The sequence below is a fragment of the Carcharodon carcharias genome, chromosome 3 (genome assembly GCF_017639515.1).
Source record: "Carcharodon carcharias isolate sCarCar2 chromosome 3, sCarCar2.pri, whole genome shotgun sequence".
NCBI classification, from domain to species: domain Eukaryota; kingdom Metazoa; phylum Chordata; class Chondrichthyes; order Lamniformes; family Lamnidae; genus Carcharodon; species Carcharodon carcharias.
In genome coordinates this window covers 211,634,994-211,648,295 of record NC_054469.1, presented here as the reverse complement: position 1 = coordinate 211,648,295, position 13,302 = coordinate 211,634,994, and the positions used below count along the sequence as shown (strand labels likewise).

The 13,302-nt window shown below is 41.2% G+C and overlaps 1 protein-coding gene across 1 annotated transcript in view; it reads left to right on the top strand.

The window, feature by feature from the left end:
• exoc2 (exocyst complex component 2) overlaps positions 1 to 13,302 on the top strand; it is a 304,799-nt gene that overhangs the window by 211,450 nt on the left and 80,047 nt on the right. The window contains exons 21-22 of the mRNA XM_041184538.1: positions 2,834 to 2,900; positions 6,445 to 6,561. Of these exons, the coding sequence (XP_041040472.1) occupies positions 2,834 to 2,900; positions 6,445 to 6,561 (184 nt within the window). The remainder of the gene's footprint in view (positions 1 to 2,833; positions 2,901 to 6,444; positions 6,562 to 13,302) is intronic.

The following is a 13,302-nucleotide window of genomic DNA, read 5'->3' as shown; positions in this document are numbered from 1 at the left end:
AGGCTGAGCTCCAACTCTCAGACACTTCTTCCTACCTCCCCCTGAACCATGACCCTACCACTGAACATCAAGCCATTGTTTACAGGACCGTCGCTAACCATCTCTCCTCTGGAGATCTTCGCTCCACAGCATCCAACCTCATAGCCTCCCAACGCTGCACAGCCCGCTTCTACCTCCTTTCCAAAATCCACAAGCAAGACTCCCCCAGGAGATCCATCATATCGGCCTGTTCCTGCCGCACGGAACTCATTTCTTCCTATCTTGACTCCATTCTCTCTCCCCTTGTCCAGTCTCTTCCCACCTACATTCGTGATTCCCCTGATGCCCAACGTCATATCAACAATTTCCTGGCCCTAAGTGCTGCCTCTTCACCATGGACGTCCAATCACCCTACACTGCCGTTCCCACCAGGTTAGTCTGAGTGCTCTGCTTCTTCACTGAACAGAGGCCCGAACAACCCCCATCCATCACCACTCTCCTCTGCCTGGCTGAACCTGTTCTCTCACTGAACAATTACTCATTTAACTTGTGTCTCTTCCTCTAAATGAAAAGTGTTGCTATGGGTATCTGCATGGGCCCCAGTTAGGCCTGTCTTTTTGTGGGGTATATGGAATATTTCTTGTGCCAGTCCTCCTCAGGCCCCCTCCCACAACTCTCCTTTTGGTACATTGATGACTGTATTGGTGTCGCTTCACGCTCTCGTCTGGATCTGGAAAAATGTATTGATTTTTGTTTCCAATTTCCACCCCTCTCCTGCCTTCACATTGACTATCTCCAACACTTCCCTTCGCTTCCTTGACCTCTCTGCCTCCATTTCTGGTGACAGACTCTCCACCAATATTCACTACAAACCCACCGAATCCCACAGCCACCTCAACTACAGCTCCTCACGCCCTGCTTCTGGTAAGGACTCCATCCCATTCTCTCTGTTCCTCCTCCTCCATTGCATCCATTCCAATGATGCCACCTTCCAAACAGTGCTTCTGACTGTCTTCCTTTTTCCTTAAATGAGGCCCCCCCCACCCATCCCACTGTGGTTGACAGGGCTCTCAACTGTGTCTGACCCATCTCCCACACCCCTGCCCTCACCCCTTCCTCTCTCGCCCAGAACCATGATCCTCTTGTCCCCACTGTTCATCCCACCAGCCTCCTTATTCAAAGAATCATCCATTTCTGCCAACTCCAGCATGATGCCACCACCAAACACATTTTCCCTTCAAAGCCCCCCCCCCCCCCCCCCCCCCCCCCACCTCGCCTTGCAAGTCAGCATTCCGTAGGGACTGTTCCCTCCGTGACACCCTGGTCCACGTCCACTCCTCCGTCGCCCCCAACTCCTCATCCCCTTCGCACGGCACCTTCCCAAGCAATCACAGAAGGTGCAACTCCTGCCCCTTTACCTCGTCCCAACTCCTGCCCCTTTATCTCACTGCCCAAGACCCCAAACACTCCTTTAAGGTGAAACAGCACTTCACTTGCACCTCCTTCATTTTGGCCTGCAGTTTTCGCTGTTGCCAATGCGGCCGCCTCTACACTGGGGAGACTAAATGCAGACTGGGTGACTGCTTTGCGGAACACCTTCACTCAATTCGCAAGCATGACCCAGAGCTTCCTGTCGTTTGCCATTTCAACACACCATCCTGCCCTCATGCCCATGTGTCTGTCCTTAACCTGCAGTGTTCTAGTGAAACCCAACAAAAACTGGTGGAACAGTACCTTACAGCTTTCTGGACTTAACAATGAGTTCAACAACTGCAGACCATGAACTCTGTCCTTCATCTTGACCACTTTTTAAATCCAGTTTTTATTTATTTTTGTTTGGTTATTTATAATTTTTATTTTATTCTTTTATTTGTACGTTTATATTAATATTTTTTCCCCAAAACCCCTCTCCCCACACAGGGCCATGTCACTTGTTTTTATATTTTGTTTTCACAGAGTGCTGTCCGCTTTCTGCTATTAACACCTTCTGCTATTTTACCTTTATGCAACAATCAACACCTCCTTTACCCTTTACCATTACCATTAACACTCTCTTTGCCTTGTGTTCATGATACCTTTGTCAATCTCTCCTTAGCTGTCACCTACCCCTGACCTTCTATCTTATTCCACCTGCTCCACCCCAATCTTAAACAGTATAAAATCCATCATGTTTCTTCTCTTTAGCTCTGAAGAAGAGTCAAATGGACTTGAAACGTTAACTTTGTTTCCCTCTCCACAGATGCTGCCAGATCTGCTGAGTTTTCCCAGCATTTTCTGTTGTTATGTCAGATTTACAACCTCCACAATATTTTGCCATTATCCTCCAGGAGCTTTCTTCTATTATCCTGCTGAGTGGTGCTATCCTCACTTGGTTCCACTTGTACATATCTAATTGTTGCCAGAGCATCTCCAGCAATGGCTCTCTTCCCACCCTCACAGTTGCCTTTTGGGGTTCGATTGGTCTCTTCCTCTATATGCTTCCCCATTACATTATCCAAAGACATAAGATTAGCTTTGCGTTTATGCTGATGACACCGAGCTCCACCTTCCACTCATCTCTCTGGACTCCTCCTCTGTCTCATCAGTCTGCTTATATGACATGCACTTTCCTCCAGTTAAACATTAAACCAAGTTTCTATGTCACTATTCCATACTTTGACTGGAGGAATTAAAACTAGAGATGCTCGAGCAGTTGTCAAGAAGCGAGCTTGTTTAATACTCTCGATTATTATTGTGTAAAGCTGACAGCAAATTCTGGCATCCACATAGCTGCAATTAAACAGGGAAATGCAATTTTCTTTACTAAAAAAGTTTTTTTATTATAAAGGATCAAAAGTGTTTCTTCTCTTTCTAGCCTTTCTGTGGACATTTCATCCCCAGACTTGCTTGGAAGCATGCATGAAAGCTTCAATCCAACCGCAGTAAGTAGTGCACTAGGTTTATTTGTGAAAATATGTGCAGCTGTTATCAATCCTATTTATTTAGCTTTTTTTATACTTTTCAGTATTTTGATGCTACAAGGAATTTGGATCACTCTTTGTTTGGGAAATTCAAGGGATAATCTAAACTGATTTGAGTCTGGTGGGGAGAGGTAAACTGATGTATTATTAAGTAATAGTTCAGCACCCAGAGTTCCTTCCTTAATAGGAAATACTTCAGAAACTTAGGAGTCCTACCCTGTTTCAGACTAAAGTCTGCCAGATCAATAGCTATTAACTGATAACTTGCATAAAATCATTTTTGTGCTCTGAGAAAATTTTAATCCATTTGTTGTGCGTTTGAGCTATTCTGTTTGGCAGATGAATGTAAAGTTGTTAAGATTGCTTATATCCTATTGGTTTTGCACATTTGGGTGAGTACTTCTGCTAGAACATGGCAGAGAACTAACAAATCAGTTATTACCTTATAATTTAATAATCATATTTTAGCATAAGAACTGCTAGAAATTGCAGTGCTAGTAGCAGGTAATGTTTTCAAATTAAAGTCATTTCTTTTAAAGTAGCAATGTGAATGATTTAAAGATTGAAAAGCATTTCCAATAGGTTACTATTGCTTTCTTCTTCATTCATTCACTGCCCATCAATAAACAAGTGGGATCGTCAATCATATGCATGAAAAAGCTTCCTCTGACATTTGTTCACTTACGTAATCATTTTAGTTAAGTGGCCTTCATCCCATTCTTTGTTTATGTATTCTTGTTTTAAATAACGTTGTTTCTGCTTTTGTATGTATATGTTACACATAATTGCATAATTAATTATTTAAAGAAAGTAAAATCTTTTTGCGTTAGAAATTTTCTATACACCAATTTGAGTCGAAAATGCACTGGGGCAAACCTAGTATAGTCAGATATCTAGTGAGACCTAGTTCAGTTCTGATTTGAAACTGCCAGAAGGCTGTAAAGTGCCGATTTCGAATGATGAGGTGCTGCTCATCGAGCTTCCGTTGAACTTCATTGAAACACTGCAGAAGGCCAAGGACAGAGTTGGTCAGTGTGAGAGTATGGTGGAGAAATAAAATAGCACACTATTGGAAGCCCAGGGTCATGCTTGTAGACTGAATGGAGGTGTTCTGCAAAGCAGTCACCCAATTTGCATTTGGGCTCCCAAGCAGACTGCATTGTGAGCAGTGAATACAGTATGCTAAATTGAAAGAGCTACGTGTAAATTGCTGTTTACCCTGGAGGGAGTGTTTAGGATCTTGGATGGTAAGGAGAGAGGAGGTGAGAGGGCTGACATTACATCTCCTGCGCTTGCATGGAAAGGTGGTATAGAAAGGGGGTGGGTTGTTGGGGGTGATTAAGGAGTGGACCAGGATGCCGCGGAGGGAATGGTCCCTTCAGAATGCGGAAAGGGCAGGGAGGGTTAGATGTGTTTGATGGCGGCATTACACTGGAGGTGGTGGAAATGGAGAGAGGATGCTCTGTTGAATACAGAGGTCGGTGGGGTGGAAGATGAGGACAAGGGGAAACCCTATCATGGTTCTGGGAGGAAGAAATAGAGGTGAGAGCAGAAGTGCAGGAAATGGGTCAGGCACAGTCGAGAACCTTATCAAACACAGTGAAGGAGACTCTTCGGTTGAGGAAAGAGGAAAACATATCAGAAGCGCTGGTGTGGAAAGTTACATCATAAGAACAGGTGCATTGGAGTTGGAGAAACTGAGAGAATGGAATTGAGTAGAATGAAACAGGGTGTGAGGAAATGTAAAGTGGTAGCTGTGGGAGTTAGTGTTGTTAGCCTATCTCCAGAAATGGAGACACATGAGTCAGAGATGGACCCGGTGAAGGTGAGAAAAGGATGAAAATGTGAAGCAAAGTTAATCAAAGTTTTCCAGGTTGTGTGTGAGCAGGAAATGGCACCGATATAATCATCAATATATCAGAAAAAGGATTGAGGGATGGGATGTGAGTAGGACTGGAACAAGGGTTCCACACATCCCCTGAAAAAGTAGGCATAGCCAGGACACATGTGGACCCACAGCAAAACTTTTTATTTAGAGGAAGTGAGATGAGAAGTTGTTCAATGTGAGAACAAGTTCAGTCAGGCAATGGTGGTGGTGGATGGAAGTTGATTGGGCCCGCATTCAAGGAATAAGCGGACAGCCCTCAAACTGTCCTGGTGGGGGATGGAGGTGTAGAGAACTTGGAAATCGATGAAGAAGGGTCTGGAAATTGGAAACTGTTAAAGTGGCGCAGGACATCAGAAGAGCCACAGATATAGGTGGGGAGAAACTGGACAAAAAGAGAAAAAAGTAGAGTTGAGATAGGAAGAAATCAGTTCAGTGAAGCAGAAACAAGCTGAAAGGATAGATCTACCAAAGCAGTCCTGTTTGTGGATCTTTGGAAGGAGGTTGAAACGGGCTATCCAGGGTCAGGGAGCTATGCGGTTTGAGGCAATGGAGGGACGATCTCCAGAAGAGATGAGGTCAGTGGCAGTCCTCGAAACAATTGCTTGATGTTTACTGATGGGTTCATGGTCCAAAGGGAGATAGAAGGGAATGTTGGACAGTTGTTGTTTTGCCTCTGCTAGGTAGAGATCACCCTTGTCAGCAAGTTTGATAACAATGCTAGGGTTAGACCAGAGAGAACAGAATGCAGCAAGTTCAGAAGGAGACAGGTAAGAGTGAGGGAAGGGAGCAGAGAAATTAAGACAGCCAGTGACATGGTAGAAGTTCTCAATGATAAGATCAAGAGAGGTTAAGAGGTCTGTGGGAGGGCTCCAGCTGGATGAGAATATTGGAGTTGGGTAGGAGGGCCTACTGAGTGCAGGGAGGACTCCTCACCAAGAAGTGGGCATGGGGGCAAAGGCATCAAGAGTTCAATCAATTTTGAGCTCAGTACAACATTGAAGTGAGGACGTAAGGGGATATAGCTGTGTCGTTTGCTAAGGGCAGGTTTATCAGTATCAGAGGGTATTTTTAATGCATGGCAAGAGGTGAGATTGGATGAAGGGATGGAGTCAGAGGGAAGTGAAAGATCTGGGAGAAATTTGGTACACCTGAGTTTGTTGGAGCTTGTGATCCTTAATATCTGAAAGGAAGGAAAAACGTTTTTTTGTTAAGGAACGGGATGAGCTGAAGGATGAAGTGAAAAGGTGCATGGGGTAGATTCTTTAACTTTTATTTTATGCAACCTTTTAAATTTACCTCACACTTACTGAACTAAATGTTTGTCTTGGCCATTGTAGTGCTGGTTTTTCACATTATAAACACTTGCAAATTTCAAATACAGCAGAGCAAAATAATTGTGGCTCCACCTGTAACACACTTTTCTGGCAGCAGGCAGGGAAATTGTGGCCCTGAGTCTTCATATGTCAGTGAACTTTCTTGCACTCAGGCCTTGTGCATAATGAACACTGAAGAAAAACAGCAGTTTTGAGTTAGGAGGGTATAGAGCATTGTAAGTCAAGGTACAGCAATAGCTGATACTGGTTAATAGTTTAAACACTTGTATTTTAAATCCATTAGGAACAAAAACTATTGATTGTTCTCAGCAACTGTGAGTACTTGGCACATCACACCTTCAACAATTTGGCAGAACACTTCGCGAAGCATGCTTTCCAAGAGACAGAGAAAATTACTCAGGTACTGTAATTGTAAAAGCTTGTTGAAAGCACAGTATGGTCCTTGAATGATGTGAAAGATTACAAATAGTAATAAAAATGGCTAATAGTAATCAGTGTTACTTTATTTTAGGTTTAGACTTTCTGCTCAATGTAGTGCGTATGCTTAAAACAATTGCAGAGCATTTCAAGGCATGTACAGAACAGAAGCAGGCCATTCAGCTCAACAGGTCCATGCCAGTGTTTCTATTCCACGTGAGCCTCCTCCCACCCTTCTTCATCTAGCCCCATTAACATACCCTTCCATTCCTTTCTCACTCATGTGCTCCTCTAGCTTTCCTTCGAATGCATCTATGCTATTTGTCTCAACAAGTATTTGTGGTGGCAAATTCTAATGGCTCACTGGGTAAGGAAGGTTCTCCTAAATTCCCTGTTAGTTTTATTGGTGACTGTCTCATGTTTATTGTCCCTTGTTCTGATTTTGCTCTACATTTTCCTGATCAAATCCTTTCATAAATTTCATGACCTCTCTCGGGTCATCTCTGCTTTTTTTCTAGAGAAAAGAGCCCCAGCCTGTTCAATCTTTCCTGCAGTATAACCTCTCAATTCTGATATCAATGTAGCATTTTCTAACCATTGATGACAGCAGTATCATAAAACTAAATGGTACAAATGAGGCCATTTGGTCTACTTTGCCTGTGCCAGCTCTTTGAAAATATTATCCTGTTAGTCATAGTGCCCCACTCTTTCCCTGTAGCCTTGCAATTTTTTTCTTTTTAAGCAGATTGCCTTTTGAAAGTTACTATACAATCTGCTTCCACCATGCTTCATTGCAGTTCATTTCAGATCATAATATCTCTCTGTGTGTAAAAGAAAAAGCCTATACGTAATCTCACCATTCCAATCCCTTTCTCTATAATCTCCAACCATACACTCCTCTTGAACTTAGTGTTTTCTGCTATGCCTCTGTGAAATACCTTGCGACATTTTTCTGTGTTGGAGGCTGTTGCAATGCCTATGGAAGTTATCAGTCTCTAAAAGAAAGGAATCCCCATGATGCCAATGGAAATAAAGTCGATGGACAAGATTTCACTTTTTAAAACTTTTACTGTAACAAGCCAATTAAAATCGATATAATTGAAACATTAGTTCACAGTCGAAGGATATTTCACAAGAAAGGTAAATTTCACTTTAAAAAATGGATAGATCAAAGATGTGCTTCATGTATCTACAAGCACCCACATGACTTCCCACCCAGATTTAGAACATGTGCAACCTCATAGTCTTTACAATTCAGCCTCCATTATATAGGAGCTCTCACTTCCCACTCAATGGATTTGGGCCTCGAGTCTTTTTCGCTGACTGCTGTATTCCATCCCCAGTTCCTGGATATGGTCAACACCCAAACAGTACACCCTGTAGAACGTCCTTAGCTAGGTTCACAACAGCCTTGACGGCACAGAATCCTCAAAGACTCCCTTCTCTAACTCCTTTAAATGGTGTGGATGGCTCTGGCCAAACTGCAACAGCAGCACCAGATATCTTGTCCAATACACAGTTTCTGCTCTCCCTATATTCAACTCTTTGTCCTTTTTAACCGTATAACATATATGGATCCTTGTAAAAGTCTCTCCTCTGGTCCCCACAATGACAGGTTCTGTTCTACACACAAATGTCTATATTTCTGTGCTCTGAGACCATCTGTAATCCGATCCAATTGACTATTTACCCTTTTGCTTTTTAACTTTCATCTCCTTAGCAAACTCGGGTCTCATGAGCTTCTCAGGAGTCGACCTTGTGCTGAGGAAAACTAATTATCCCCATTCCAGTTTCACTTTGAATTTGAAGGACCTTCACAAGGGAAAATACAGGCTTTTCCTCAAAACACAAGGGTCAGCACAGAGGTGCAATCTAAATGCAAGTTGTTGTGCTAACTCCCTGAATACTTCAGAAAATTGGCATTTTGTTTCACAACGCACATTCATTTTCTAATAGATTATAAATACAACAAAAGGTCACAAAGAATGTAATAGCTGCAAGAAGGGGATACAAAATAAAATTGCAAGTCTAATAGTTTTTTTTAATATGTAAAGGGAAAGAGAGTGGCCAAAGGAATTGTTTGCTCATTAAAGATAGACACTGTACTCAATAATAAAGAAATGGCAGACTTGTTAAATGAGTGCTCTCCATCTGGCTTCACAATTGAGGAAGACGACAAAATACTAGCAGCACAGGGGAAATTAAAAATCACTCGTGTTAAACCCAATAAGCACAACCCTAAGTTTAAAAAGTGGTAGTCCAGAAAATAATGAGACTTAAGATGGACAAGTCTCCAGCACTTGTTGAGTTTTACCACAGGGTATTAAAAGAAATAGATGACAGTAATAATCTTGATGTGGAAATCATGACCTTGATTTGAAAAATTGCATATACCTCTCCATTATTCAGGAAAAATGAGAGAGAAACCTTATTACCTCAAACCTGTCAGTCTATTATCAGTTGTGTGGAAAATAGTGGAATATTAGGAACAGAGTGACTGAGTACTTAGGCAAATATAAGCTGATCAGAAAGCATGAATTTATGAAGTGCGAATCATGTATGGTGAATTTAGTCAAATATTTCAAGAGTGGATGAGGGTGTGTCTTTTGTTACCTATATGGACTTCTAGAAGGCATTTGATAAAGCTCTGCACAGGAGATTATTAACAAAAGCATACCGATTTGGTGGTACCTTTGTGGCATTTGTTGAAAATTGTTCGGATTGTAGGATACAAAGTGCAGAGATAAGGATTTGCATTTATACAGCACATTAAACAGCCCAAGACGCTTTAAGGAGCATACATGAAACACAATTTTACGTCAAGCTATATAAAAAGGTATTAGGACAGGTGACCGAAAGCTTGGTCAAAGAGGTGGATTTTAAGATACATTGCAAAGAAGGATAGGGAGGCAAAGATGTTTAGGGACAGAATTCCAGAACTGAGTCTATGTATGTGAAAGCATGGCTGCCACTGGTAGATTGATGAGAATTGGAAATATGCAAGAGTTCAAAATTAGAGGAGTTGCGCGATATCTGAGGTTTGTACAGCTATTGATGTTCCGGAGACAGAGAAGGGTCAGGCCCTGAAAGGATTTGAAACCAAGAGAAGTTTAAAGTTTTCTCTGATTGGTGGAATGTAACAAGTGGTACTTCCTAGGGGTCTGTTCTGGAACCTCATCTCTCCACGACATTTATCAATGAGTATTGAAGGAACATAAAGTTTTGTATCAAGGCTTGCGGATGACACTAAGTTGAGAGGCCCTGTAAGTAGTGCACATGGGAGCTTGAAGTCATAAAGAGACATAGATGGGTGAAGTGAGTTGGCAAGACTGTGGCAAATGGATGTCAATGAGGGGAAGTATCAGGTATCCACTTTGGAACCAAGACAAATCAACATACTTTTGAAATAACTAAAAACGAGAAACTAAATCATGTGGACGGGTACAAAAAACAATAAAAAGGATAATGAAATTTTAACCTTTATCCCAATGTGGTTATATTACTAAGGTGAGGAAGATATGCTTTTGAAATACTACGCTCAGTTCTGTACATCACATCACCGGATACGTTGACCTTGAAGGTGATGCAATGCAGACTTATCTGAATGATACCAGGGCTAAGAGTGTTAAATTATGAAACAGGTTACATAAGGCTGATGTGTATTCCATTGACTATGAGAGATTGATGTGTGATCTATTGGAGCTGTTTAAAATGAGAATGGGGTTTGATAGAGTAGATTAACAGAAACTATTTCCTCTGGTGTAGAATCCAGAACAGTGGGGCATAAACTTAAAATTAGAGTAAAGCCATTCATGCGTGAGATCAGGAGACACTTCTTCACCCACAGAGTAGTAGACGTCTGGAATATCCTCTCCCAGAAGTCTGTGGATGCTGGGTCAATTCAAACTGAGATCAACAGATTTTTGTTAGGCAAAGATTTTATTAAGTGATATGGAACAAAGGTAAATGGGGCTGATCACCATGATTTAATAAAATGGCAGAACAGGCTGAAGGGGCTGAATGGCTCACTGCAATTCCTGTGTTGTATATAATTAAGGATTTAGGGATGTGGAATCATACAGCATAGAGAGAGTCAATTTGCCTTTTGCAAAAGGTTGAAAAAATTAAAAAAGCTATTTAACTAATCAAACTTTCCTGCTTTTTCCCATACACATTTCTTTTCTGAACAAAGTTTAGTTGCAATGAAACTGTTGATATGTGTGATATATGACTGTCCAGGCACATCCATGATGCATTTTCATTATTTGGAACTGTGATTTGTGATGTAAATCTATGAATTATATAAAAATGCTGATATTTTTAATGTCGGTGAATGATTCAGTAAGTAATACTCAACGGTTCTACTTTCTGCTTTTCTGAAAACATGATTCTTTACAGGAAATATTAACAGTTAGATATGATGATAAATAATCACATCACATTTACCATAGAAATATTAAGTTCATCTGGTTTCTTTTAGAAAAGGACTTGATCCATGTTTTTTTCTCTGGAGAATACATACATTGAATTATTTTTGCATCATATCTGATAAAGCCACTTCCCCTCACAATCATTCACTTTTCTGAGTAAACTGAAGTTTATCTAGATTTCTATGTTAAATGAGTTTTGAAAACATTGCATATCATAGAACTATGGAATGGGTACAATGCGGAAAGTGGTCATTTAGCTCATCTTGTCCATGCTGGTTCTCTGCAAGAGCATCTCAACTAGACCCCTCAATTTGAACACCTCTATCAAATTTCCTCTCAATCTTTTCTTCTCCAAGGAGAAGCACCCCAGCTCCTTGATCTACCATCATAATGGAAGTCCTTCTTTCCAAAAATCATTCTTTTATATCTTTTGTGCACCCTCTCCAACGCCTTCAAATCTTTCTTCAAGTGTGGTGCCCAGAATTGGGCACAATACTCCAGTTGAGGCCAAAACCTGTGTTTTATTAAAGGTTCACCATAACACCTTTGCTTTTGTACTCTATGCCTTATGTTATGGAAAGGGAGAGGTAGCAGGATAACTTTTCCCACTTTTCTTCACCTCTTGGTTGGCTGCGACAACATATATTTTGACGGCAACATATATTTTGAGAAGCAGCATTTTAAACCTTTTGAAAGTTGTTAATTTAATGAATAGACACATAAGAAGCTTTCTGGTAAGTTTAAATCTAAAGAAAGGATGCATGTTTATTTACATACCTTAACGTAAATACAACAAAACATGCACTTCCTCAAACACACAGACACACACACTAGAACACATGAGTTCTGGAGAGGAAGCATGCACTTAGATTATTAAAGGAACAACAAGGAATAAATCAGGTATTCTCAATTTGGGAAGCATTGCAGACCTGAAAGGTTTCTGTCTCATGTTTCTTTGAAGATAAATAGAAGTTGGAAAATACTGGGTTTTCGTTTGAAGTTGTGCCGGACTTCTGTAGAGAAGAAATGTAATCTTGCAGGTGAAAACAAATCTCTGCTCACTGCCTGAGTTGACTGTCTGTTCAGGTAGGGTTCTCCTTGTCATGTTGGGCGATGATGATCCATCTGCACTGTGTGACTCCAGACTGACTTGCCCTGGCCTGTCCTTGGAATAATAAGATTTGCTATCTCAAGCTAGTTTCCATCATGTGACCATAGAATCAGTACTTCCATTATCTGCGCAATTGATTTGATGTCATAAGCCGTTACCACACAATGGGGAATGAATCGCGGCCATTCAGGCCTCCTTGTGATGAAATGGTTTCTCAACCTCCTTCTTTGTTAGGTTTCGAGCTTGCAGACACCAAGCCTAGGCTGACCATTGTATTTGTGTTTCTGTAGATATCCAGACAATAGGAGCTATAAGTTCCACAAGTGATTTTGCATCCTGAATGCCTCTTCAAGGGAAGGCCCTTCATATGGTCATTTCATTTTAATGACTTTTCAGAGACATGAGTTAGCCCCTGTCTGTACAGGAATCTCAAAGTCACCTGACCTCTGGGCACCACCTTGGGCCAAGGTAAATTGTCCATATTCCATGTTGCTTTTTGAAAAAGTAAAAATGTCCATCGTGTTCAGACACTTACGGGAATATGAAGTAAGCGTAACACTTATTAACCATGTTCTCAAACTGCCCTCCCACCTTTAATAATTTGCGTAAATATACCGCAGTCCCTCTGACCTTGCATCCTCTTTAAAATTGTAGCCTTTATTTTATATTGCCTTGCCTGCTCTCCCTACCAAAATGTATTACTTCACACTTCTCTGCAATAAATTTCATCTGCCATGTGTCTGTCCATACCACCAGCCTGTCTGTATCCTCTTGGGAACTCCACCATACCCATCCTCTAGTTGAAAAACAGCCATTTACCACTACTGTTTCTTGTCACTCATCCAACTTTGTATCTATGCTGTCTCTGCCCTTTTATTCCTTGGGCTTCAGTTTTGCTGAAAAAACTGTTATGTACTTTCAGATGCTTTCTGGAAGTCCATGTAAACCACATCAACTCTATTACTTTTATAAAGCCCCTCTGTATCTCTTCAAAAAAACTCCAACAAATTAGTTCAACAAGATTTGCCCTTAAATCTGTGCTGGCAGCTCTTAATTAATGCACATTTGTCCAAATGACTGTTAATTTGGTCCTGGATTATCATTCCCAAAAGCTTTTCCACCACCAAGGTTAAACTGGCTGACCTCTAGTTGCGGGGCTTTCCCTTACACCATTTGAACAAGG